Here is a 25,932-nt window from a genome sequence, read left to right on the forward strand (position 1 = left end):
TGTAGGGTGGGATGGGCCTGGATTCACAGAACTTGAGTTTAAATCCTCGGGTGTCCTTGGGCAGCTCATTTAATCTGTTTAAAACTCCACAAAAACAAGGAATGGAGGCAATGGGGTCAGATGTTTATTATCATTTAGAGAAGTATAGGTACCCTGTGTTGAGATTTGGGGGCCTTTGACCAGCCCAGTGTATTAATTTTAGCCACACCAAAGGCAAAATGTGAGATCGAGGTCAAATGGCAAGGGGGAGAGGGGAAACAGCCATCGTAGTTACTTGAGAAAACTCGATTCTATTCCCACAGGCTTAGTTAGAAGTAACCAGAAAAGAAAGGAAAATCCGGAACAAATGGGAAATAGCTTCTCAGGATCTTGGGTTCAATTCTCCCCTGCCAGAAGCCAAAAGAGTTGAAGTGACTTTATGTCTATCAACTGAGAAGAGGAAGTTCAAAAAAAGGGGGAGGTTGTCAATGAAGGATATATATTGCCTTGCTACTGCTCAAAGTAAGAAAACTTAAATGTTGGGGCTCTTAAGACTTAAATCCCATAACCAGAATTGTAACAAAGTAGTAAAAAAAACCCAACAAAGCAGCACTAATATAGAGATTTTATTTAAACTGTATTGAGTTTTTACAGCACATTTCATGTTTGTCACAATGCGACTAAACAGTTTGGATTTTTGGCCACATCATTACTTTACACCCACAAGAGCTCGGAAAGGAGTCTTTGATGAACATAGCTGAGCTGGAGGCCCTCAAGTGTCTCTCTTTTAATACCATGCAGTTTTAATTCACTGTATGGTACAGTCCCTCAAAACAGCCACACGGAGTGGACAGATACAGTCTCCTCTTCTCATGTATTGCCACAGTCTTACTTTTTTTGTTGTCTTGAGTTTGCAAACCATCATATAAAGTACAGAACTGTGCATGGGCAAAGTAAAATGTAAATGAAAATTAGGGCAAACAATTAAAAAGCCACTCAACTTTCAATTTAAAGGATCAGAGAGTACTTTCACAGAATTTTATGTATCAGACTACATACTAGATAAGGAGTGAACAGTTTGTTACTTTTTCAGTCACTTCAGGAGTTTCCCACATTGGAGTCTCCATTATTCAACTCTTTCATGTAAAATGTTTTTTAAAAAAACTCCATCAACAACCCCAAATCCTCTGCTACTTTGACCTAAATATACCATGTGTTTTCCTTACAGTCATGGCATTAGCACATGGTCAGAATTAAAACAGCATTGATACTTCTCTGTAGGAATCAAGAATAAGTCAGGACTTCTAATCATTCTCTTCCTAAATGCAGATCCTAGTTAGTTTTCTCAAAAATAAAAAAAGTAAAAAGTCTTGGGGATAAAATTCTAAGAAGCAACACAAAAAGTCAAAGAAACTGTTATCCCAGTCTTTCAAACAGGATCAACTTAGATATAATGCTTTGTTGTATACCCGCTAGCTTAAGAGTAAAGGAAGTCCAAGAGAAACTCCAGGAAGTGGTTTCATTATGGACCAAGGAGACTGTATCTGTACCACCAACAGATACTACAGGACATGGCTATATCACTGTATCTTTTCTTTTGGTTAAGTGCCACCGGTACATGTTACGATGAAAAGAACAGAATGTACAGTCCAAATGGACCTGCATTTCTCTCTCCAAATTTTGGTATCAATGCTATATCCTCCTCTGTTTGGGTTCCATTGTTAAGTGCACAGAAATAAACAGCAGCATTTGTTCTGAAACCCTCACATACCAAACAGTATATTCCAGGAGGTAAAAACCAAACACTAAATTCTACCCTCAAGGTGTCAAGTGTTCAGGATAAAGAGCAGTGTGACCCAGAGGAGGCAGTAGCCAAGGGAAGGGCAACATCAGAATTTTTTTTCTATGTTCATGCCAGGAGAGGATCAGGGTGTAGTTCCTGTGTTAGCACCAGGATGACTGGGAGAAGTCAGGCAAAAAGGGCACTGAACAAACCAGAAGACACCTCCAAAAATGGATTTTTATTTTCTCCCATCTCCTCATTTTTTTACAGCTCATATCCTCAGAGCTGACCACTGGGTGACTGAGTCTACTGTTTTCACAGCTCAAACACTCATCTGTATTGGGACTAGATATCAAAAGAGATTGGCTCTGCTCCAAAATGAAGTTTCACTCCTTCTGATTTCTTCTATACTTAATATCCACCATACTGCCAGCTCATGGGCCAAGAGACAAAAACAACCAGCTTCACCATTTGCCAAAGCAGTCTTCAAACCAAACTCCACAGAAAGACAGAACTAATGCAGCTACACTGGAGTGCCTCTAAAGACTGAGCCTTCATGCACAGACACAGAGCACAGAGATATGCTGTGGAGATCATCTCAGATAAGATAGGAACTCCCAGTTTGTACATTATAATCTGCTTTTTCAGGGTGGAGAAATGGAAGCTGATTTACCACTTGGAGTTTGGTTATAAACATGTCTTTCTATTGCTGTTTGGGGCACTTTGCACCAGGCAGTACCTTTAACATCATCATCTTATGACCCACCCCCCCCCCAAGGTGAAAAAAGTTGGTGTCACCTACATAACCTTAAGCCTCCAGACCTTAAGGTCTGAAGCAGGACCTTTTACACCAAGGTGAGGTTCTCACCAGTAGAGGACACTGCCAAATTTGAATTTCTCTGCTCCAGGATGATGGTACCAAGGAGGACTTCATCAAGACGATGTCTTCGAACTTTGTGTTCATGAGCCACACCAAGGAACCTTCAAAACTATACCTGAAGCAGATCCTCCCTTCAAACCTGTTGAAATTGGACAGGTAATCTCCACTGGCATTCAGCTAGAAGCTGTAGCAATGGGTTTCTTCAGATGTTGGCTCATGAGTTCCCTGGCACGTGACACTTGGATGTGTTCATAACATGAGTTACAAACAAGAACTGGATCATAGAGCTGTTGGTCAGGAATGGGCAGCTTCAGATGGCAGCATCCAGCACAGAACACATTCCCACAATTTCTGCAAAAAGATAAAAAGTTTGGTAGGGTTTAGAGATCATCAATGTGGAAAGGACAAATAAAAAAAAAAAAAGAAAAAGAAGAAAAATAATACATGGAAATGACTAACATCAAGAAATTTTACCTGCAGTGGTGTCTCCGTTTGGCCAGCCAGAATTCACAGTCACAGTTATAGCAATGGGATGCCATATGATCTGGAACCCAACGAGTCACCTAACAAAAATAAAGGGAGAAAAATTCAGTTTCTTTTCCAAGTGGATTATATCAACAAAATACAGTTTTTCCTATTTTATGGTGACTATCATTTATAATAATAGTATTTAAGTAGCACAAAGTGCCTTACATATTATCTCATTTGTATATTACTCATATGACAGATAGCAGTCTATAGTGTTGGCAAACATGTTTGTACAATATAGCAATCATACCTCAGTTTCTTTCTTATCAACAGGTTCCCAACTTGCTTCTGAAAGGCAATCCTCACTGTGATCAGAACCAAAATCCTCTGTGTCACTGCCATCTGACTCTTTCAAACATGTCTAAAGAAAATACAAAGACACAGAAGAACAGATGCTCCTTAAATTCCCAGGTAAAATCATTACCTAAAACAGTAAGATTTTTACCCTTTTGATATTTCTTGACTATCTTAATCACAGAAAATTTTAAAAAGCTTTTATATTTTACTATCCTATCCTATATTACATTATTGTCCTTATATTCCTATGAAGAAATAGGTGGTCTTCAGAACACAAAACATGAAAAAATTATGTTGGGAAACCAATTGGTTGAACAAAGTCACTACTTACAAAGTCATCCTCATAGTCCATAGGTGGCTCTGCTGGAGGGGCACAGCAGTGACGGATATCCAGCCTCATCTGGAGTTCACGAACCTGCCTCCGTAGCAGCTCTACCTCTTGTTTGTATCCCGCTTCAATTTGCCGCAATCTATGCTGGATCACATCCGTGGGAAAAGGGAGGCCATCATCATCCAAGTAAAGAGGAGGCACCGGAGAAGGGCAACTCAATGGAATAGGCTTTGTACTAGATACCTGCCTGGAGTGGCCAGATAGCCATGTCCTGTTGTTTTTTCCTGCTGAGCTAGTACAATGTACACTGGAATGCTTAGAACAAACAGGTGATTTCACACCTTCTCTCTGAACCCACTGGCCACCAACATAGGTCCCTGACCCCCGTATCTGCTTATTATTTGACCTCTTACTGCAACAGCCATAGGAAAGCAGACGCCTAGGAGTCTCCCCATTTGGGAGTGAAGTCACCATTCCCTGGAAACTGTCCCAGTTGGACCCCAAAAATGAAAATTCACTTGTCTGACTCTGGGAAATTGGCTTTCGGACCACTTCCAGTGGCCCTTTGCCAAAGCGAAGATTTTCCCATAATGGCCCATTTCTAACATTCTCTCTTTGACCAATATCTTCCTCCCAGGGGGCAGGATCCAGCTGAGTATTCAACTGTTGTTCCTGGATGATACTTGACACAGAGTCTGAAAGGTCTTGGCAAGGGGGACCCAGGAATGGGTCTACAAGAGTTTGGCAGGCAATACTTGGTGGGTTATGAAAGACACCTAAACTGTGGTCTGGAGCATCTCTGCAGGGCACGCCTGGCATGGGGTCTAGGGGAGCTTGTTCAAGAATGCCTTGATCAGGAGGGGAATCCTGAGAGAAGGACTCCGGAAGTTTAAAGATTCCATTACATTCAGAGGAAACAACCTGGGAGAGCACATTGGCAGCATTTATCTTGGGACTGTGTGCAGGTGGATATTCTCCAACACCATCATAAGTCCTACATGGCTTGTCCAGAATAGGTGGGCTTGCAGCTGGTTCAGAGTCCTTGGTTTCTTCCAAGTCTTTGATTTCAGGATTGCTGGGGTGGCTCTTTGCTTGCTGTAGTACCATGCTACTTAGTAATTTGTAACTGGGGGGATAATATTTGTGATTGTTCAAAGTATTATTGCTCAAACAGTCTTTCTGATTACTGGGCTGGAGATGAAGATGACCCAGTTCCTCCAGTGGCTGTTGAGGGCTACCTGGCCCATGTTCTGCTAAGGGTATATCTGTCCCTTCAGAATTGCTGTGCCAAAGCTCCAGGCCTGCTCTAGCCTCCTGACAGTGGTTATTTAGGTTGGGATCACTAGATGTGCGAGTCAGTGCACTGCTGGTGTCACAGGCAGAAAACAAATCATCCATGGACCTTGTTTTAGGTAACCTGTGAAAACAAGGAATAAATCAAGAAAGAGATTCATAACCAAATCTAAGATGTATAAATGATTCTACAGCCAAGTCAATCTCAACATATATTTACCCAGTACCTGCTAGGATGGTAACTAAATGTTAAGGAGATATTGTCCCATTGGAATAGACTGGTAATTTCACAGCTGTAGAGGCCTCCTGCATGAGGACCTTCCTATATTAATGCAAATCTAGAACTTTCTCTACATCTAGTCTTAAAAGATTATTGCACAAGGCATGAAGAAATGCAGTGACTTGCTTAGAATCACACAGCCAGTATGTAGAAACAGAAAATGAACCCAGGTTATCCTAACACTTAGGCTAAGCTAATTATCACCCTTCTATAGATGAGTGACTCCCAAATCTATCTCTCCAATTTCAAACTTTTTCCCTGTGTTCCAGTCTTATATTTCAATAGCTTGCTGGACAAACTCAACATGTTTCAAAGCAAATCTATTATCATTTTGGAAAAAATGCAATTTTTTCCTGATTCCCCTATTTCTATTAAGATCATCACCATTCTTAACTTCTTTGCCTCACCTTCCTCAACTATAAAATGGGGTAATAATAACAGCACCTACCTCACAAAGTGCTTGTGAGAATCAAATAAAATAATATTGGTAAAATGCTTGGCACAGTGCCTGGCACACAGTAGATGCTATATAAATGCCTATTTCCTTTCTTTCCCTCTCCAAGGGAAGGACTCTCAAAATCTTGGAGTCATATTTAGATGTGAGAGAATATGCAAAACAGTTGCAAAAATATTTTTAAGATAGATATTTCTCACATCAATCCCTTCCTACTCACTCCCACTGTTATCCACTTTGTCTAAGATACTATTCTCACCTAGCCTACTAAAACTACTTTCTAACTGGTCTTCTGGTTACAGTGCACATAGAGGTAGATAGGTAATGCAGTGAAAAGATCATTGTGCCTGTGGTCAGGAAGGCCTGATTTCAAACTCAGCCTCAGACACTTTCTATCTGTATGATGCTAAACAAGTCACTTAATTTCATCTGCCTCAATTTCTTTGAATGTAAAGTAGGAATAACAATAACCACCTTCCTCCCATGGTTTTTGATGAAGATAAAATAAGAAAATATTTGCAAAGTGGCTAGCATATATCTTTTTTAGCTGAAATTCTATAAACTAGTATAACACTTAATAGCATAGTCCTCTGACTCCCTCAAAATTTCAGCTCTAAGGCTGTCACTTCCAGGCAGAAGATGGGAGCCTATCTATCCTTTCAACAAATTTTGCCTCTTTCAAGTAGCGCTAAAGTTAGATAAGTAATATACTGAAGGAACGTGAGGTCAAGTCATAAAAAAGATAAATTGTTGTAAATAAAAAGCTATAATAATAAAAAAAAAAACTAGAAAAAAAGTGAGTGAGCTATTGCTCATTATTATTGCTGTAAATACTACTACTAATAATTATTACTAAAAAAAGAAAGATAATTTGAAAAAATTAGAGATGTTTGATTGATTTAAAGAAGAATCAGGTTGGCATGACACTGATTTCATGTATTTGAAAGGCTCTCATGTGGAAAAGGAATTTAATTTGTCCTGCTTAATCCTAAATGGTAGACTTTGGAAGAGTCTGTAGAGTTAACAAAGAGGTAAATCCAATACTTCATATTAGAGAAAAACAAGATAAAACAAAGCAAAACACTCCTAACCCATTCTCCTACTCTTAGAGTCATCCACATTTGAGATGCTGTTAGGAAGTGAGTATTCCCTCTTTAACAGAAAACCGGGATGAGTACTTTTCAAATATATGGTAAATGTATATGCTTTTCTTTGACTCACTATACATAACTGCCCTCAGAACTCTGTGAGAAAAATGCCTCAATCATCTTTCAAATAAACTATTTATTCATGTAAAAAAATAAAGTACTTAACACAGAGCCTGGCATTTAATAAAATGCTTGTTTCCTTTCCTCCTACCCACAGTCTCTTTCTTCCCTCCCCTCCCCAAATTAAACCTATATATATATATCAATGCCAGCATAATCTTCCCAAAGCACAGTTTTTCATTTTTACTTTTTTGATAAAAAAATTCAATGGCTTCTCAAGATATTATTTCATAATCTCTAATCTAATAGTGAATAGCATTCAAGATCTTCTATAACATAGCCACACTTTATCTTTCCAACCTTATTTCCAACTATTCCATTAACATGCTAGTCACAGCTCCTTAAATGCTTTCCTACCTCTATTCATGTTATGCCAATGCTGAAGATTCATATTTCCAATTTGATTCAATAAAACATATTTAGCACCTATGTTCAAGAGGTTGTGCTAAATGTATTTTCTATTAAAAAATGAAAAATAATAGTCCCTGCCTTCAAGGGGGTGAAGAGATATTATTTGTACATAAAGAGATATTATTTGTACATAAATAAGTGTGATACAAAGTAGGTTATGATAGAGGTGATAAAACTAAAAGAGTCAGACAAAGTACTATTCTAAATCTGAAGAAAAAGATCAATTTCATTTGTGAGAATCAAAAATAAAGTGACATTGATTTGACTTGGAAGGGAAGCATTTCAGACATACAGGGAAAATAGAATTCTAAATGACACATGAGAAACAGCATGAGAAAAAGCTTTAAGGTAAATAAGAGTAATTCAAATGAACCAAACATAGAATATATAAAGAAAAGTATGAAATGAAGCTAAGCATGTAGATTTAAGCATAATGATGAAAAGCTTTGAATATCAAGGTCAAGAGTTTGTATTTTATAATGTAAAAAACAAAACTCATCAATGAAACTTTAAAAACAAGAAGAGGGGGAAGTTTTTATTTTATACCATAAGTAATAGAGAATCACTAAAGATTTCAGAAGGGGTAAGATTGCATTATTATAGCTATACGTTATGAAAATGCAGGCAGTGGTGTGGGGATGAACTTGAGATAGGATTAGAGTAAGGGCATGAAGACAAATTCACAAATTATAACAATAATCTAGATGGGAAAGAAAAACTAAGAACCCATAGTAGAGTGGTTATATAGAGAGGGAAAAATGGAGATAGATTCTGTAAGTGCTAAGGGTATAGAAAGCAAAGGACTTTGCAACTAATTGGAATTATTGTATCAGAAATGGGGAAGAGTCAAAGATGCCTCCAAGATTACAAAATTCTACTTAACCTCAAAGCCTGTCTTGGGAGCTATCTTCATAAAGCCATTCCTAATTCTGAATTAAATGAGATTTCTTCCTCCTATAAACTCTTAGTAACACTTTACACTTCTCTTATTTTATATTCTTCCTTAGACCATAATAATTTATGTTCTGTTCCCCCATTAACATGATAGTAAGCACCTCAAGAACAGTTACTATCTTACCTTTTTATTATCTATAATACCTAGCCTAATTAAAGCTTTATACACATTAAGCAATTGCTAATTATCTATTGACCACAATAATCTAGTTTCAAAAGACTACATTCAAGCCTTTAGGATTAGATTTAGATTAAGAATTTACCATGTGACAAAGATTGCTGGGAATGTTGGAAAGCAGTTTGGAGGAATCTATAAACCAACACCTCATACTGTATACCAAGATAAAGTCAAAATGGACAGAAGACCTAGACATAAAAATTATATCATAAGTAGATTAGGGAAGCATGATCTATGGGTAAAAGGAATTTATGACTAACAAGAAACAAGATCACATTAAGTAAAATGGATAATATTAAGTACATGAAATTAAAGACTTTTGCACAAACAAAACTAATGCTGTCAAAATTAGAAAGAAAGTAAGAAATTGGGGGAGAGAGGAACATGTTATAGCAAGTATTTCTGATAAAGGCCTCATTTCTCAAATATATAGAATATAGAGGTAAGTTTATGAAAATAAAAGCTATTCTCCAAATGATAAATGGTCAAAGGAGATAAAGTTTTAAGAAGAAATTAAAGTTAGCAATATTCTCATGAATTTCTAAATCACTAGTGATTAGAGAAATGAAAATTAAAACAATTCTGACATATCATCTCACACCTGTCACATAAACTAATATAACAGAAAAGGAAAATAACATGCAGAGTGAATACAGAAAAACTGGGACACTAATACTGTTGATAGAACTGCAAACTAGTCTGGAGAACTATTATTTGTTCTGGAGAACAATTTAGAACTTTGTCCAAAGGACTATAAAACTGTGCATACTCCTTTACCCAGAAATAACATTCTGCGGGGTGTATTTGTGTGTGTTTGTGTGTGTGTGTGAATGTGTGTTTATATGCACATTTATAGCAGCTCTTTTTATGGTAGTTTTAAGAATTGGAAATCAAGGCAATGCCATAAAATTGTGATAGAATACTACTGTGCTATAAGAAATGAATGAGTTCAGAAAAACTTGGAAATCTTTACATGATTTCAAGAAAAGTAAAATGAGCAGAACCAGAATAACATTGCCTATAATAACAGCAATACTAAATGATGATCAATTGTGAATGAGTTAACTATTCTCAGCAACACAATGATCTAAGACAATTCTGAAGGACTTTTGAAAAATGCTATCATCTGGAGAATAGCTGAATAAATTGTAGTATGTGAATATTATGGAATATTATTGTTCTGTAAGAAATAACCAACAGGATGATTTCAGAAAGGCCTGGAGAGACTTACATGAACTGATGCTGAGTGAAATGAGCAGGACCAGGAGATCATTATATACCTCAACAACAATACTATATGATGATCAATTCTGATGGACATGGCCACCAATAGAGCACTAATGAATTTAACCAGCTACACCCAGCGAAAGAACTCTGGGAGTTGACTATGAACCACTACATAGAATTCCCAATCCCTCTATTTTTGTCCGCTTGCATTTTTCATTTCCTTCACAAGTTAATTGCACGATATTTCAAAGTCTGATTCTTTTTGTACAGCAAAATAACTGTTTGGACATGTGTACATATATTGTATTTGATTTATACTTTGACAAATTTAATATGTATTGGTCAACCTGCCATCTGGGGGAAGGGGTGGGGGGAAGGAGGGGAAAAGTTGGAACAAAAGGTTTTGCAATTGTCAATGCTGAAAAATTACCCATGCATATATCTTGTAAATAAAGGGCTATAATAAAAAAGAAAGAAAAAAGCTATCTCCAGAGAAAGAATTTATAGTCTTAATGCAGACTGAAGCATTTTTTGTTTACTTTTTTATTTTTCTTATTTTTTTATCTGTTTTCTTTCACAACATAACATGAAAATATATTTTGCAAGATTGCAAATGTATAACCTGCATAAATTGCTTGTCTTCTCAATGAAGGAAGAAGGGAAGAATTTGAAAATCAAAAAAATTTTAAAACGAATGTTTTATTGTTTTTACATGTAATTGGAGTAAAATTAAAATATTAAATTATACACACACACACACACACACACACACACACACACAAACTTTTAAAAAAGAAAGAAAATGTCAAGGAAGATATTTCAAAAAAACCCTGGATTTATATGAACTCATGCAAACTGAAGTAAATAGAATCAGGAGAACACTGTACAATGTAACAGCAATATTGTAAGGATGATCAACTATGACAGATTTAGCTGTTCTGATCAAGACAGTGATCCAAGACAATTCTAAAGGACCTGTGATGAAAAATGCTATCCACCTCCACAGAGAGGACATATAAAACTCTGAATATAAACTGAAGCATACTTTTTTAAACTTTATTTTGCTTATAAGGTTTGGGGGGTTTTTTGGTCTATGTTTTCCTTTGCAATATGATTAATATGGACATATGTTTTACATGACTTCACATGTTTAATGAATATCAAATTACCTTCTTAGGAGGGGCAGAGGGAAGAATTTTTAAAAATGAATGTTAAAATATTTTTCCATGTAATTAAAAATTATTTTATGAAATAAAAACATTAAAGATAATAATTTGTTGAGCTGAATAGTAAAGAGTAAATAATAAGAAGACAAAGACTAGCTGGATGACTGGAGAAAAAAAGCTTCATGGAGGGAGTGAGATCTGATGTGGGCTTTAAAAGCAGTAGGATTTAAAAGAAAGAGAGAAGAGGAAGGACATTTCAAATAGGGAAAAAATGACATTAAAAAAAAAAAAAAAAAAAAAAAAGACCAATCCCATTTGATTTTATACAACTAGGGTCAACATTCATGCAGTGACTCCCAAGTCTCTCCAGCTGCTTGCACCACATCTCCATATGGCTATCCCATCACACATCATCTCAAACACATTTAGCTTTTCTACATGATTTCAATGAATGTCCTAACTACTTTCTGGGGCCTACTATTTCAAACCTATAGTCATCATTAGTTCTTCTTCTCCTCATCCCTATTCCCAACCCCAAATCTTGCTGAGAATGCCTTCAATGTCTCAAATCTGATCCCTCTTTTCTATAAGCAGTATTCTAAATACCAGCTTCACATGTGCATTTGTAAAATGACCTTCTAACTGGCCTCCTTTAACTGTGATTAACTTACCACATTGCCAGATTACTCCTCCTAAAACATTATATTCATCATATTAATTACCTATTTAAGAATCTATATGGCTTCCTCTTGATTACTAAAGCAAATCTATAATAATCAATGTAGTACTCAAGATATTCCAACCATTGGAGGAATCTTCTCACTCTTTCCCATCACAGCCCCTCTAATCTGGTCAGCCAAATATCCCTTTCCCTTTCTTTTAACCTCACTCCTTCCTACTAATGGCCTAGATTATGACTAATAGTCATAATACTTTCCCTGACTAATGCCCTCCCATGATTTCTTTTCCTTGTTTTTAATTTCTACGGGTATTTTTTAGGTATGCAGACTGTAACATTCCACCACTCTTATGAGCTTATCTTTAGAATCTCCACACCTAGAAAATCTGAGAAGAACCATATTGTTTACTTCAGAATCAGAGAACGTCAGAATGGGAAGAGACCAGAGCAGCTATCTAATCCAACACAAACATAGGTCGCAAAGTCACATTTTGGGAAGTCACTGGGGTAGCAATGTGACACAGGGTATAGAGTACTGGGCCTAGACCTCAAATTTGGCCTCAGCCACATGGTAAAGTGTGTGACCTCGGACAAGACATCTCATTTCTCTTTACCTCAGTTTCCTCACCTATAAAATAAAGCTAATAAATAGTGCCTGCCTCACATAAGGTTATTATGAGGATCAAATGAGATAATCATAAAGCACTTAGCATAGTACCTGGCCCATAATAAACACCATATAAATGTTTCTTGTTAACTATCATTGTCTAGCATATTTTCTTGTACAACAATGCTCCCTTCTACAGAATGAGTAACATCTGGTTACCTGCAAGCTTCCAAAAAAGGAATCTACTCTCTCCTCCTGAGGTATTCCATGCCGTGAAAGCTGACCTTGTTGGGACATCTTTCTTGACAGCAAACCCAAGTCTGCCTTTTTATATCTTCTATACATTACTCCTGATCCTGCCTTCAGAAGCCATACAAAAGGAATCTAATTCCTCTTCCCCTTCAGACTTCAAGATTTCCCTATGCTAATCCTCAGACAAAAGAAGAATAGTTTGTCACAAGTCTGAAGCTTGGTAAGGCCGACCCAATTTGATGCTCTGCTAGTACAGCCCATAAGAGAGCAAGAACTCTACCACATCACAATAAAATATTAGAACAGGATTTTCAAGGAAGCAGGTAAATAGAAATTTATCAACTTAAAAGTTTGCTTCTCTCTGAAAGATAAATCAATACTACCCTAACATGGAGATTCAGTTCCTACAGACAAGCAGATCCTTCTCACAGCTAATGCTGGAGGACATGCCAAAAGTTCTCACAGACTCACTACATCTGACTCCCTATATCTGACTGCAGAAAAGCTATTAATGCCATGCCATCATATTCCCTTCTGCTTAAGGCTCCTCCCCTACCTTGATGTCACAGAATTAGGGAAGCTCCAGGAGATATTGTACAATGAAAGAAGACCTCAAGAAAATGCAAAATGCACCTTGAACTAGCTATGTGCCAAAGTAGTTTTCTGCCCGATTTGTTCTAAATATTGTTCTAAATATATCAAGAGATCTACATTAAGCCAAGGAAAGGGAAAGAAATAAATGTTTTTCTTACCTATCCAGAGATCGGCCAGTGAATTCCTGACTCTGAGATACTGGAGGAAGGTAAAGGTCCATGCTATCTTCCCCAAGTGTGCAAGGAGATGATGCTGGAAGGTACACAGCTGTCCAGAGGTGCAGGGCCCGCACGTGACACACAGGATGGAGGACCTGGGGAGGTAGCACAATATACCATTTAGTCACTTTTATAATAACGTTTTAATCTGCCGGCCCTTCCTTCTTCCTCCAGCACCTAGTGCTGCTTCTGCCAGGTATAACCAAAGAAGGGATGGTTCAAGCTCACCAGCTCCGAACCCGGAACATAAAGAAAGTTGTGGAAATTCTTGTTGCCTGCTCGGAGGAGGGACCACACAGAACAGGTCCTCTTATAAATGTTGCGCATCTCTCTTTCCCATGGGTTATTAGCCAGGAATGTGCCATACAGACAAGAGTACGTATGCTGTACCAGTTTTACCTGAAAGAACCAAAATAACTCATCACATCTTGGAAACCTGACTCACTGTTATCAGCCTCTTCTTAGGCCACAAGCTCCCAGAGACAGGAGAAAACTTCCAACTCACCAAGAAGGCTTCGTTAAATTCAAACAGACAGGGGAACTGTTTAAGCAGTTGGTGAACTGAATCAAGCCACTGGAGAAATACTGGGCACTGTTCATTCTGATCCTCTGCATTCTCTTGGTGACCACATCGATCACCAAATTTGTGACCAAAGTCCAGCCAATCAGTCTCCACCAGCACTTGGAAGCCCTTTGAAGACAGCAAACACTCTAAGCCACATGACCCTTCAAGGAAGGTTAGAGAGAGTCCCAGGGGAATTCCATGGGAAAAGTCCTGAAGCAAGACTCATTTATAACTACTCAATAAACATTTATAGTGAAGTGAGAAGTCTTATCTTAGACTATTTTAAAGGTTCAGTCTTGCATGTACATTGGCCCCAGGCTTTCTACCAGGAAATTTCCCGATTCTCACCAAGACATTCCTTTTTCCCCTCTCCTCTTTCCCAACCAACATCTGTACCTCCAAAGTCCTATAGTAGGGATCCAACAGGATCTTTGCCAAGGCTACAATCTGGGGAGTACGGTCCCAGCCATCTGAACAATGAACCAGAACTGGCCGACCCTCTCGGTCCACTGTGTTGGACACCAGCACTGCTGCCTTCAACATCACCGACAAGTGTTGCAGCCATTTGGTGCTCTCCAATGCCGACAGCCAGCTATTTAGATGAAGTTAGCAAAATCTGTTACTGAGGGCCCCAAGTGCCAGGAAGACTCCCTTTCAGTACCCATAGAGTCACAAATCCAACAATTCCCCAGGAAGTGCAGAAATGAAAAGATGCACCATTGAAGGCAAATAAGTAACAGTAAATCCCTATGAAGACTATACGTTTTGACTGTTCCCTCTTGCCAACTTTTGTTATTTAGGGTTCAATTTCTTAAATTGTAGGTTGTGACCTCATATGGAAGGTCTCCTAACTGAATGTGTGGATCATGACATTATGACTTGTTATCAATAGTAAATGTTTTATTTGTATACCTATTTTTATATACCTATATAGCCAGGATCATATAAAAATTTCTCAGGTGAAAAGGGGTTGTGAGTAGAAAAAGTTTAAAAAGCCATAATTTAAAAGACTACAAAATCTAAAAAAAGTTATCCCTCACCCTTCACATTTCAGACAAACTACCTGGCTAAGAAACCACACTGGGATGGCCAGGATTGGCTCATAGCAAATAGAGGTTATGATTATGAAGAGGACAAAGCTTCATTAACCAATCTAAACTTAAATTTTCAGGTCACTTCTTCCCCACAAGAAAGACATAAAGAATGAAATATGACCTGAGGCATCAGAAAGCAAGAACAACCTACTTGCTAGGATCTGGCATCTGACTGCAGACGGCTCTAAGGTACTGGAAACTGTTCCGAATGGAATGAATATTAGCCATTCCCATGAATACCACTTCACAATTGGGATAGTACTCTGCAAAGGAGAGAAGAGGCAATAAGAGCTAGTCTAGAGGAGGGTGCCCAGAGTGATAAAGGCAGTGGAAACAATGGTGTATAAGAATCAGCAAAATATGTTTGCTTTGAACCTAGAGAAAAGAAGACTTAAGAAGGAGACATGATGGGTCTCTTCATACACTTAAAAGGCCACCAAATGGAAGAGAGACTATATTTGTTTTGTATAATCTCAGATGGAAAAATTAAAAACTAGGGATGGAAATTGACAAGAGACAGATTTCAGGTCACTAAAATAAAAAAATACAGAACAATTAGATCTTTCCAAAAGTAGAATGAACTGTTTGAGGTTGAGGTAGGAGTAGAGTATGGAAAGGAGAGGGAGTTAGTTGCTCATCAAAGGAGGTCTCCAAGCAGAGTCTAGATGATCACTTGTTGAGGATATAGTGGAAATACCACTTCAGATATACATATATTGTGCTAGATGGTCTCTAGGATCCCTTTTAACTCTTGAGATTTTGTGATTCTAAAACAGGAAAACAGGAACAGGAGAGTCCTCTTGCTTCTGCTTCTATACCCTGCCTGGTAAAAGTGGGGCCTCAGAATTCTTAAAAACTGAACTTCCCTGAGCTTTCTGGACACAGAGTCAAAGTAGGTGAAGAAAAGTGAGTTGTCTGCAAGTACAAGGGAAAAGGTGGCTGGTACCTTCGCATTCACAGCCTCCACCCTTGGCCCGGTTGGCCACTGCTGCTGTATATGATCGAGCATCTAAGATGAGCAGCTTCTGGGGTGCTCCAGTACTCTCCACTCCAGAGCATGCTGTAAGAGAGGAATCTAAACACACAAGGAAAGGATACCCAAAGTAGGAAGGTCAGAAACAACTGTCCCAGTTTTTTCTTGTTCCTCTGGCACTCTCCCTCTCACTCAGCTAAAAGAGAAAGAGCCACATTATACTGAGTGATAACTCCCTCCTCCCACTCCCACACCTCAGTTTAATTCCCTGGGAATTAGGTTTAAGGTAAAGCATGCCCCTCAGTATTCAGTGCCACAGCTTACCGAAATCAGCATCACATGTTTCACTTCCCTCACTGTTCCCATTGAAGGGGACACCCCCAGCTGCCCTCACCCCAGGATCCAGGGCACAGGCTTTGGCAATAGATGTAACCAGGTACTCATCATCAGCATTGCGCCAACCCCACCAGCTGATCTCTGGCTGGCTGCAACGGGCGATAGCAGCCCCATTGCGCAAGTGCCTAGAAAGGAGAATACTGTCAACTGCTTTCAAACACAGTAAAGTCAGAGACATGTCTTAGAGAGCTCAGGGGTACCAGTGAAGCCAACCCAGAGGCAGAGAGGGACACAAGTAAAAAAGTTCTTAAACTTAATACTAATAAACTTAAAACTCTAATACTTAAAAGATGACCCTGATTCCTTAAGATTTATATAGCATGAAACCTATTAAGAGACAGGTTAGGAAGGAAGAGGATCATAGCAAGATTTCCAAACCTTCCAGTTACTATTTACTCTATTACTTCACATAGAGCAAATGTTTGAATTTTTTAAAAAGCTGACTGAATTCTCCATAAAGACAAATTTTTAGAGGAACAGAATCTCCTCCCTAAAAGACAGAATAAAAACAGAGCACAGCCCAAGGATCATGGTTCCTCGTTCATCAATCAAGCTAACCTAAAAAAGATGGCTAATGCAGGCCTGAGCTGTCTATAATTGTAGACACTTTCTCCTCCTGAATAAGAAATAAACTGCTCAGACATCAACCCTTCCTACCACATACACAAGTCCCATTTCCTTACCTGTATACCACAACAGGGATTCGCTTCCATGAACGGAAAGAAGCTACATTTTCTAGCTCTTTGTCTGTGATCCATACAGGAACCAATAGCTTCTGAGGGTAACTGGGACACAATCTGAGAAGTCAACAAAATACTCTTGAGCTGGGATTAGGAAATACAGAACACAAGATTGTAGGTCTAAACCTAAAGGGACACAACATAGTAAATGCACATAGAACACTGGACTTGGGAGTCAGGACAATCAGGGTTCAATATCCCACATCAGACATTTACTAGCTATGTGACCCTGTGTAAAGACAATAGCCTCTGAGGTACCTTTCAGTTGTGAAGCTAGACTCCCAAGATCAGAGATTTCATGGAATCTTATCTCTTTATTTTTACAGATGAGAAATTAAGTGATTTGTCCAAGGTCACATAGGTAGTGAATGACAAAGCAGGAATCCAAACTTAGACTCTTTGATTCCACATTGGATATTTTATCTTCTTTGCCACCCTGTTCTCTTCTGGGAGCAAGACCCCATTAAGTGACCACAGACTTCCCTTCCTCACCACCATATTGTTCCCCTTATCACACCATCTACAACAATTAAAGAGAATTTCCAATAAGGTGCAGTCCAGTCTCCTACAATGCTTTTCTTCCTTCTTGCCCTCACTTGTAATTGCTGTTGATGTGCGAGACTCTCCAGACGTTGTGCAGGTCAAACCCCATCCTCACCAGTTCTGCCTCCTGCCGACATCGTATGTGCTCTCCTACAAATACACACACCAACTGTCAGTATTCACAATTGTGACCCTTAAGGATGATGGAGGGAGAGAAAGAGAAGTCAGACCATCATACTACATAGAGGATACAAAAGGACCCTGACCACACATCAACCCACCTGGCTGGCAAAGGTGGGTGTGCTGCTCCTCCTCAGTCAACCCCAGGCACCAGGCATGATAGGCAAAGGCAAAAAGGTCCTCAGGTTTGGCAGGTCTTGCTGTGGCTCGGCACAGCCTTGACAACCACTCTTGGCACTGCTTGAATGTAGAAAAGTGGCACCTGCCATACAAAGAGCCACAGGTTTGGATAAGGTAAGGGGTAGTAATCTACAGGAGAGGAGGTGATTTAGAGGCCAGAAAAGCAACATGAAATGGTAGCTTGGAACTCTTGATACATGCCTCTAGAGCTACTGACTTATGCCTTAGTTCTAGTCCTCTTGCAAGAATCCTTTCCCCATATGATAGCCCCTGGTTGGTTGCCTCATGAAATCTAAACTCCTCTGATTATCTTTCTTCCCATTCCCTTGCTTCCCTCCCCCCCTCAATTTAACTTCTCCGATTGTCTTACAAAACTTTCTTTGAAATTGGGTCCTGATGACATACACTCTTATTTACCTATCCTTCTTCATGTAAATCTTCTCAAGTAAATCTCATCATCCTCCCAAACAAGCCATTCATCCTTGCTCCTAAATTTTTGCTCATTATTACTTTCTCTGCCTCTATTAGGCTCCCCTTCCAGGCTCAATTAAAATATAATCTCCTCAAGGAAACTTTCAATTGCTTCACCTGACTCTGTTATCATTAAGAGATACTCCACTGAGGTCCCTTTCTCTGAACCCCTCAAACACCAATCAATACTACACAGTTTAACATAGGAAATAAGAAAATGGAAAAATGCTAGTTCTGTATCCCCATTTAAAATATTAACATCTTGAAAGCGGGAACCATATCTTATTCTTCCTCTTAATTCTCCCTGCCACTTGGCAACTGCTCAACAAATGCCTAATGGTTGATTAATGGAGATGTCAAGCAATTCACAATTTATTATGAAAAAGTCCCATATAAATAAAAAAATTAAAACAGTTCCTTGAGAAAAGATACTGCTTTATTTTTGTTCTTAAAAACCTAACACTAGTAAATAATTGATAAAAGTCTGAGGAATTGAATTAGGCTGATTCAGTGAGAAACCTCTTGGCAGTAGAGAAGTCTGGCAAAGACAGAAGAGATAGAGCAGGGATACCCAACAGCTATACTACCCTCACCTCACCACCTTGGAATCCTTGCAGGCAATGTGCAACTGAAACATGTCCCGGCTCTCCACACTGTCAATCATTCGCAAGGGCACCTAGTAGAGAAGATAAGCAGGAAGACTGAGTTCAGGATCTAATCCTTCAAAACTTTGTCTTCATCCCTCTCAATACTAGAACAGAATGCCAATATAACAGGCTAAAAAATAGGGTGGTAGGGCATGTAATTGAGGGAATGACGTTGGCACTTAAAGAGAAAGGGACAAAAGACCTCAGATAAATTTTTTAGTGAAAGTAGAAAAGTAGTACCTGCCACTAAAGGAGCCATAGGTCTGGAGAAAACAAGGGTTAATCCATAAGAGTTGGGATCTAAGAAGGACTCCAGCCCAGCCCCACCTCATACATATAAACCCACCCTGTTCTTGTTACTTGAAATTGAAGAATGAGAATGGGAACTCACGTTAATGACTGAGTCTTTGAACTTGATGTGTAACCGGTAGTTGGAGATGGCAATAAGGGCATCAGCTGCCCGGCCTAGGAACTCTACCCCCTCCCCCTGAAGCACTGTGAAGGGTACCTGCCAAAAGTTAGACCCAGGAGTTAGAGCTAAGCCTGTCCCAATTTATCAACTCCACTCCCACAAACACACCTCTGCTCTCCAGAGCTCCCAGTGGAGGAGCTGGGCCAACACAAGGGAAGTAAGCTTTCTCCATGGTAACTTATACCAAGCAACATAGGCCCCGTAGAGAGTAGTCCCTCCCATCCCTGGGGCCAAAAGTTCCACAATAAGCTAAAAGAGTCCCCTCCCAGCTGGCCTGGGTTGGAAGGCAGATAACAAAGAACTGATCAAACAAATCTCTCCCAATCAGATTTAGTCCAAAGAGACCTCAGGGGTTATCTGGACCAATTCTTTCATTCTATAGAGGAGGAGCTAAGGTCCAGAGAGGGGAAGTGACTTCTGCAAGGTCACACTGCAGGAAGCAGCCCAGCAAAGAATGCAAACCAGATTTTGACTCCAAACCCAGGCTCATTATATTCTGCCATGCTGCCTCCTCCCAAATAAGGAGGAAACCAAGTAGGTCATAAATCAAAGGTTACCACAGCCCAGCCTGGGAAGTAAAATTTTAGAAACCAGATGGTCTCAACCCCTTTAATCCCTCTGCAGATGAAAACAGATGCCCCATAATAGCATGGCTAGCCCATGTTCCCAGACCTGGCACAAAAACCCAGCTCTCCCGACTCTTGATCCAAGGTCCTTTTCCAGGCATCTCAGCTTCCAAACTCTCACCTGCAAGTTCTCTTCTTCTTTCACTAGTTCCTTGGGGGGAAACAGATCCTTGGCTTGGATATACTCCAGGCTGGGGGGCCCCTCCTCACCCTGTGAAGGAAGCCACCACCCTGAGTTATCAGATTCCTATCCCCAGGGCTCCTTCCAGACCATAAAGTTATCCCACAAACAAAGACCATTCAGGTAAGGTCCTCTACACAGGAAGCCAAGATTTGGCAGAAGAAACCACAACAGCTCAAGGCTAATGAGCAAGTCTAAGGAAAGCATTAAAATGAAAGGCTCAGGAATTGAGAGTCTAAGTAAGAGATGCTCAAATAGAAATTTCAAAATAGTGGGGAGTGAAGGCTATCATGAAATACAATATAAGGGATGAGAGAATATCCCAAAGAGAACTCAGAGTTGACAACTGATTATAAGGAAAGAAATATCAAGAACAAGTGCCCAGAGCCAGAGAAAGAATGATAAATGAAGAAACCAAAGAGGGAGGAAAGCAGGGAAACTAGTCCTATGATTCCAGAGGCCTTGGAAGATGCTTTCTAATTATATTGTATCAAAGGTATGTTTGGAGAGATGGGGAGTTAGGGGGAACATGGGAAGCTGGTTGATCTGTTTTCTTTGTTGGGACTTAGACTGCAGGCATATCCCCATTCCTTGACAAGCAATCTGCCGGAATCCTGTTCTTAAGGGGAATTCTTGAAGAATATTCCAATATGAGCAGATGTTCTTCCCCAAGTGCCCAATAGGATAAGAGAAGAGGATATCTCTAGTTAGGAGGGGCTAGGCGACACAAGGGCACTAAAGGGAAGAAGACCTTAGAAACACTTTAATTAGGGTATGGAATATTTTGTAAAAAGATTAGGAAAAGGAGGAAGTAGAATAATCCGGAGAAGGGAGAGAGAACTATTGAATGATACAGAGCCAGAAAGGAGATAGAAGCCTTGGGCAAAGGAAAAAAAAGAAAAGGAAAGAAGGGAAAGAGTAAGCCGTCTGGGGGACAATCAAGGAGAGGAGACTGCCATGTTAGGAGAGAGAGAATTCTTGAGAGATGGAAGGGAAGAGACTGAAAAGTAGGAGATTCACTCCAGCCATAAGTACTAGGACACAAAATAGGCAGGTGGTCAAGCAGCACTAAAACAAACACGGATAGGCTGCCTAGAACTAAGGGAAAAGTAGGGGATGAGAAATGGTACCCCCTGCAGGGCGGGGCCTAGAGCTCCGCAGTCAAGGGCAGTGGCTGCAAGAGCCGCCAATAAATCTCCATCCTTAGCCTGCGGCAGTCTCTGACACGGATAGAGTGAGGTAGGATCCAGGAGAGAAAGAGTTAATTCTAGCCTTTCCTGCCCCCCCCCTCCCAAAGGTCATTGGGTTAAACTGAGGGGCAGGAGAAGGGTCCTCTCGAAACCAGCAGTCACTGGCTACAACTGAGACAGAAAGGGGATCCAGCCAAGAGAAATCCCGGACCCCAGGCCTAGCCGGCACTTACAAAGCAGCTGAGCATTGAGCAGGAGACGCGGGCAGTCAGGCTCATGGTCGCAGGCGGCTGGGGCCAGTGGGCATCTCCCCGAAGCTTTCGCCGCTGCCCTTCCACCAGCCTGGGGCACCCCCAGCATCCCGGCTACAGGACCCGCCAGACACAGCAGCGGCGGCAAGGGCAGCGCAGCGAGGCAGCGCTAAGCCAGGGGCCTCCCTCGCTCCCCTCCTCTCGCTCCCCTCCTCTCGCTCCCCTCCTCTCCACAATGGAGTGGGCCCCGGCTCCGCCCTCCACGCTAAGTAAGGACGGGAGGAAGGAAAAAGGCGGAGCCACGGCCGCTCTGCAGAGGGCTGCCTGGGGCCTCCCCTCCGCCAAAGCAGGCTCGGGCTCCACCCCGCCGCACGCCGAGGCAGGCCGTCACTAGGGACAGCTCCCAGACCAGGCGCTCCAGGGCTAAAAGAGCACCATCACAACTGTCAGAGACAAGGGGAAAGCCAATGATTGCCCCTTCAGGTCGGAGAAAGTCCCACTGGTATCAGTTCGGCTCTCCCCATTCCCTGCTAACTCATTTCCCTTTTAATCTCCCAAATCCTCCCAACCTCTATTCTTTTCTCCAAAAGAACTGCATCCAGCCCCTCACGGCTTGGCTCATCTCCTCCATTTTTTTCTCCAAAATGCTTTCTGCCCAGAAAGGCCCTTCCTCCCCTGATTCCTAACCCTCCAGTACTTTCCTTTCAATAATCTCCCCATCTTCCATCGGGCTATTTCCTTGCCCTCTAATTCCAGCCTCTCTCCTCTGGAATCACCTACACACTCTCCCCTCCAACAAAAGAGCTGCCAGTCATTCCCACTCCCAGAGCCCTTGGGAAAGGTAGCCCAGTTTGGTTTAAGGCAATCACCTCAAACCTCTGAAAATGTGGTCCTTGTGTGTTTCTGATACCAAAACCTCTGCCCTGGTGATAACTTCACCTCACCTCACCTCATATTTGTTCTCTGTTCTTTGACTCCTGGGGAAAAGTTATTTTGGGGATGAAAGAAAATTTCCACAAGAAAAATAAAAATAAAAAAGGAGCTTCCCATAAATAACAAAGAATAACTTAAAGGCTTTCAAAGTGATTTATGTTACTCATTTGATTCCTCTCTTCAACCCTGTAATGAAGGTATTACCTTTATTTTGCAGAAGGGGACTGAACCTTAGTCAGTGCTCTGACTCACCCAGCTAATAAGTGTCAGAAGCAGAATTCAAAACCAGCTCTGTTCTGAATCCAAAGCTAGCTCTTCTCTAGGAGAGGCTGCTTCTGAACAAATGAACTGATCCCCTTCAGATCTGACAAGAGAGGTTAGCAAGAAAGAGGGGAAGTAGGGAGTAATAATGAAAAGGTTTACAAAATCCTTCTGAACTAGAGTGAAGGGCAGTTGGAGCCTCAAGTTCTTCTCTGCTTTTAGCCTTTAAGGCTACTGAGAAGAAAGAATATAGGAAGTAACCAATTGATAAGCACCCTCCTTTTCATTCTATTGTCTCACCTCTCAGGGGCCAGGTATCCATGTAAAAATGATGGCTGAAAACTTAGGGAAACAGATAGGGCCAAAAATAAAGAGAGGAAAGATAGGAAACAAGGAATGGATAAGTCTCCCTCCATGGAAAGAAGCTTTAGTCAGAAATTTCTATCAAGCCTCTAAAGCAACACCTGAGCACCCGGTGCTAAAGGAAGAACTGAAAGTATTCTCACCAACTCTATTCCCCAATACAAGGGAAATTTTACCCTGAAAAGGGAAGAGAAAACCAGAAGTAAAGGAACAGTTTGATCTAGAAAGTACCTAAATCCCCTACTTCCCCCTCTTCCATCCTTTTCATTCTATTGTCTCATCTCTCAGGGGCCAGGTATCCATGTAAAAATGATGGCTGAAAACTTAGGGAAACAGATAGGGCCAAAAATAAAGAGAGGAAAGATAGGAAACAAGGAATGGAAAACATAGAAAAAGACTAAGATAAACCATTCCAGGAGGATTCTAGTAGAGCTCTGAATTAAGAATTATTGAACACCCCATTAGTTCTATCCCAGGTGACAACTGAAGGAGCACAGATGTTTTGAAGTTAAATGAAACTGTGGAACCTCTTCGATTCTCTCCCACATAGCATCAGATGCTGCCAACATCTCACAAAGTAAGAGTCACAAAGAGCACCAAACTAATAATAAAGCTGCACCCAGACCAGAGTGTAGGGAGGAGCCCAGACTCAGGAAATTCCAACAGGGATGCAGGGCAATAAACTGGACAGCCAAGAGAAAAGCTGATGGCTATCAAGCGGTACTTGGAGGGCTAGGTAAAATGTGGGTTTCTGGAAATAATCTACCTGATCCCAATATGGTCCTTCCCTTAGATGCTTCTAGGGTGGAGTCCCAGGCTCATCTCTGAGGCTAAAGATCAGGCAAAGAACTGAAGGGAAACAGTTAGAAAGAAGTGGGGAGAAGGGGAAGGCAGGAGCTTGGAGGTGGGATGGCAGGGGAGAAGCAGGGAGGCTATCTGGAGCTCAGACTCGGGGGCTGCCTTTGACTTGAGCACAAAACTGGCCAGGGAAAAGACCTGTGATAAACGAGAGGGCTTTGAAGGAGCCAGGTTAGAGAGAACCATAGGGTTGTGCATACTCACCATCCTACCGTGGTGAGAGTCCTGGCTGCCTGCTTCTCACTGTAAGGAGAGTAAAGGGAAGGTCAGGATCAGGGGCCCGAGCTACTTTTCTCATCATACAGTCAGCCCTTCCCCAAACCTTCTCCTCCACCCCGGAATCCAGCGTCCCCGTGAGTCATTAAGCCCCAGCTAAGGTAATGGAGCTCTAGCAGACACAAGCTGAAAGGCCAAGTTCCTCTGTCCTATTCCGCAGGGTTTGCTCCCCAAGCCTAGGGTAGAGATTCATTTCACCCACCGCTACCCGGCCAGCAGGGGATGTCCAGCCCAGGCCTCCAGAGGAAAACCCTAGGGCTCCAACCCCTATTCCTGGAATGAGCGGCCACCCCAGGACCTCAGGGGCTGAGAGCCCCAAGGGAAGTGACACTTCCCAACCCCGGCTCCCTCCTTTCTCTCCGACAGCCCCACTAGTATAAACCCCACAGGTCTGGGGGCCTGGCGTCCGTGGGACTGGGAGTAGCACACACCTGACCTATTTACTGCGAGCAAAGTCCGGGACCAGAGCCTGGGACCAGAGGGCAGCCGCACGGGGAGGATTGGCCTGGCTCGGAAGCGGGAGGCACCGGGAGGAGGGCACCACTCCAGCTCGCAGCGGGCTGGGACTAGCCGCGGAAGAGAGCAAGCAAGCCCCCTTCGACTGGGTTTGGCGACAGTTTTCAGGATGAAGGCTCCCTTCCCAAGCCCGCTCCGAGAGACCAGCAGGGAGAGAGGCAGCATTCATCCCCCACCTGCCCCCAAATTCAGGGTACCCTTGCTAAAGAAAGCCCTCCCCCCACCGCAGGAAGCCTTCTAGGAGAAGGGCCTCGGAGGAGAAGACGCTCCCATCCCTCACGGCCTGATCCCTCTCACCCGCTCCGACCTCCCTGGGCACCCAGGGCCTCCCCAGGACCCAAAGCCGCCCCTGGGGAGGGGCAAGACTGCGGCCCCTACAGAAGAGAAACAGCGAGGGTAGCCCGACGGGCGAGGAACCGCGGCCAGGCCATGCAGCCGGGGACTCCCCCGCCCTCCTCGCCCTGGGAACCCGGCCAGTTCAAGGCTTCCCCGGCGGGACGGGCACCGGGTGGGACGGAAGCCCGGGCGCCCAGGTGCCCAGGTCCGGGGGCGGGGCCTAAAGCCTCAGGGGGCGGGGCCTACAGTGACAGGGGGCGGGGCCCTAAGGAAGATCGTGGGGGCGGGGCGGGGACGTAGCGGTTCCCGGGCCGAACAGGCTATGCGCGGGACGCAGTGACTCACCCGGGCCGGGGCCGCGTCTGCCCGACCCTCCGAGGCCGCGTTCCCACCACTTCCGTCTCCTGAAGCTGCTGAGGCCGCGCAAACGGGACCCTGCCACGGGGCCTCTATTCCCCAGCCAATCATATCCTCGCTTGTGCCCGCCCTGGCCAATAGCCA

At 41.9% G+C, this 25,932-nt stretch overlaps 1 protein-coding gene across 5 annotated transcripts; it reads right to left on the reverse strand.

The window, feature by feature from the left end:
* Nucleotides 1-586: 586 nt before the first annotated feature.
* MTMR4 (myotubularin related protein 4) lies at nucleotides 587-25,887 on the reverse strand. 5 transcript variants are annotated; one of them, XM_074261917.1, is made up of 19 exons: nucleotides 25,777-25,887; nucleotides 24,508-24,546; nucleotides 20,388-20,477; nucleotides 19,560-19,676; nucleotides 19,115-19,197; nucleotides 17,972-18,132; nucleotides 17,744-17,840; nucleotides 17,091-17,204; nucleotides 16,336-16,532; nucleotides 15,985-16,113; nucleotides 15,190-15,301; nucleotides 14,341-14,536; nucleotides 13,885-14,070; nucleotides 13,608-13,778; nucleotides 13,320-13,474; nucleotides 3,799-5,215; nucleotides 3,421-3,531; nucleotides 3,117-3,205; nucleotides 587-2,993 (listed from the first exon to the last, which is right to left on the reverse strand). In XM_074261917.1, exons 2-19 carry the CDS (start codon nucleotides 24,508-24,510, stop codon nucleotides 2,816-2,818), a joined length of 3,606 nt encoding a protein of 1,201 aa, XP_074118018.1. In that variant the 5' UTR covers nucleotides 24,511-24,546; nucleotides 25,777-25,887; the 3' UTR covers nucleotides 587-2,815. The 5 variants fall into 5 exon arrangements, with proteins under 5 accessions (XP_074118018.1, XP_074118019.1, XP_074118016.1 ...); XM_074261918.1 differs by lacking the exon at nucleotides 25,777-25,887 and adding an exon at nucleotides 25,393-25,644; XM_074261915.1 differs by lacking the exon at nucleotides 25,777-25,887 and adding an exon at nucleotides 25,011-25,644.
* Nucleotides 25,888-25,932: the final 45 nt, after the last annotated feature.

This window comes from Sminthopsis crassicaudata, chromosome 4, assembly GCF_048593235.1.
Source record: "Sminthopsis crassicaudata isolate SCR6 chromosome 4, ASM4859323v1, whole genome shotgun sequence".
In the NCBI taxonomy this organism is placed as follows: Eukaryota; Metazoa; Chordata; class Mammalia; order Dasyuromorphia; family Dasyuridae; genus Sminthopsis; species Sminthopsis crassicaudata.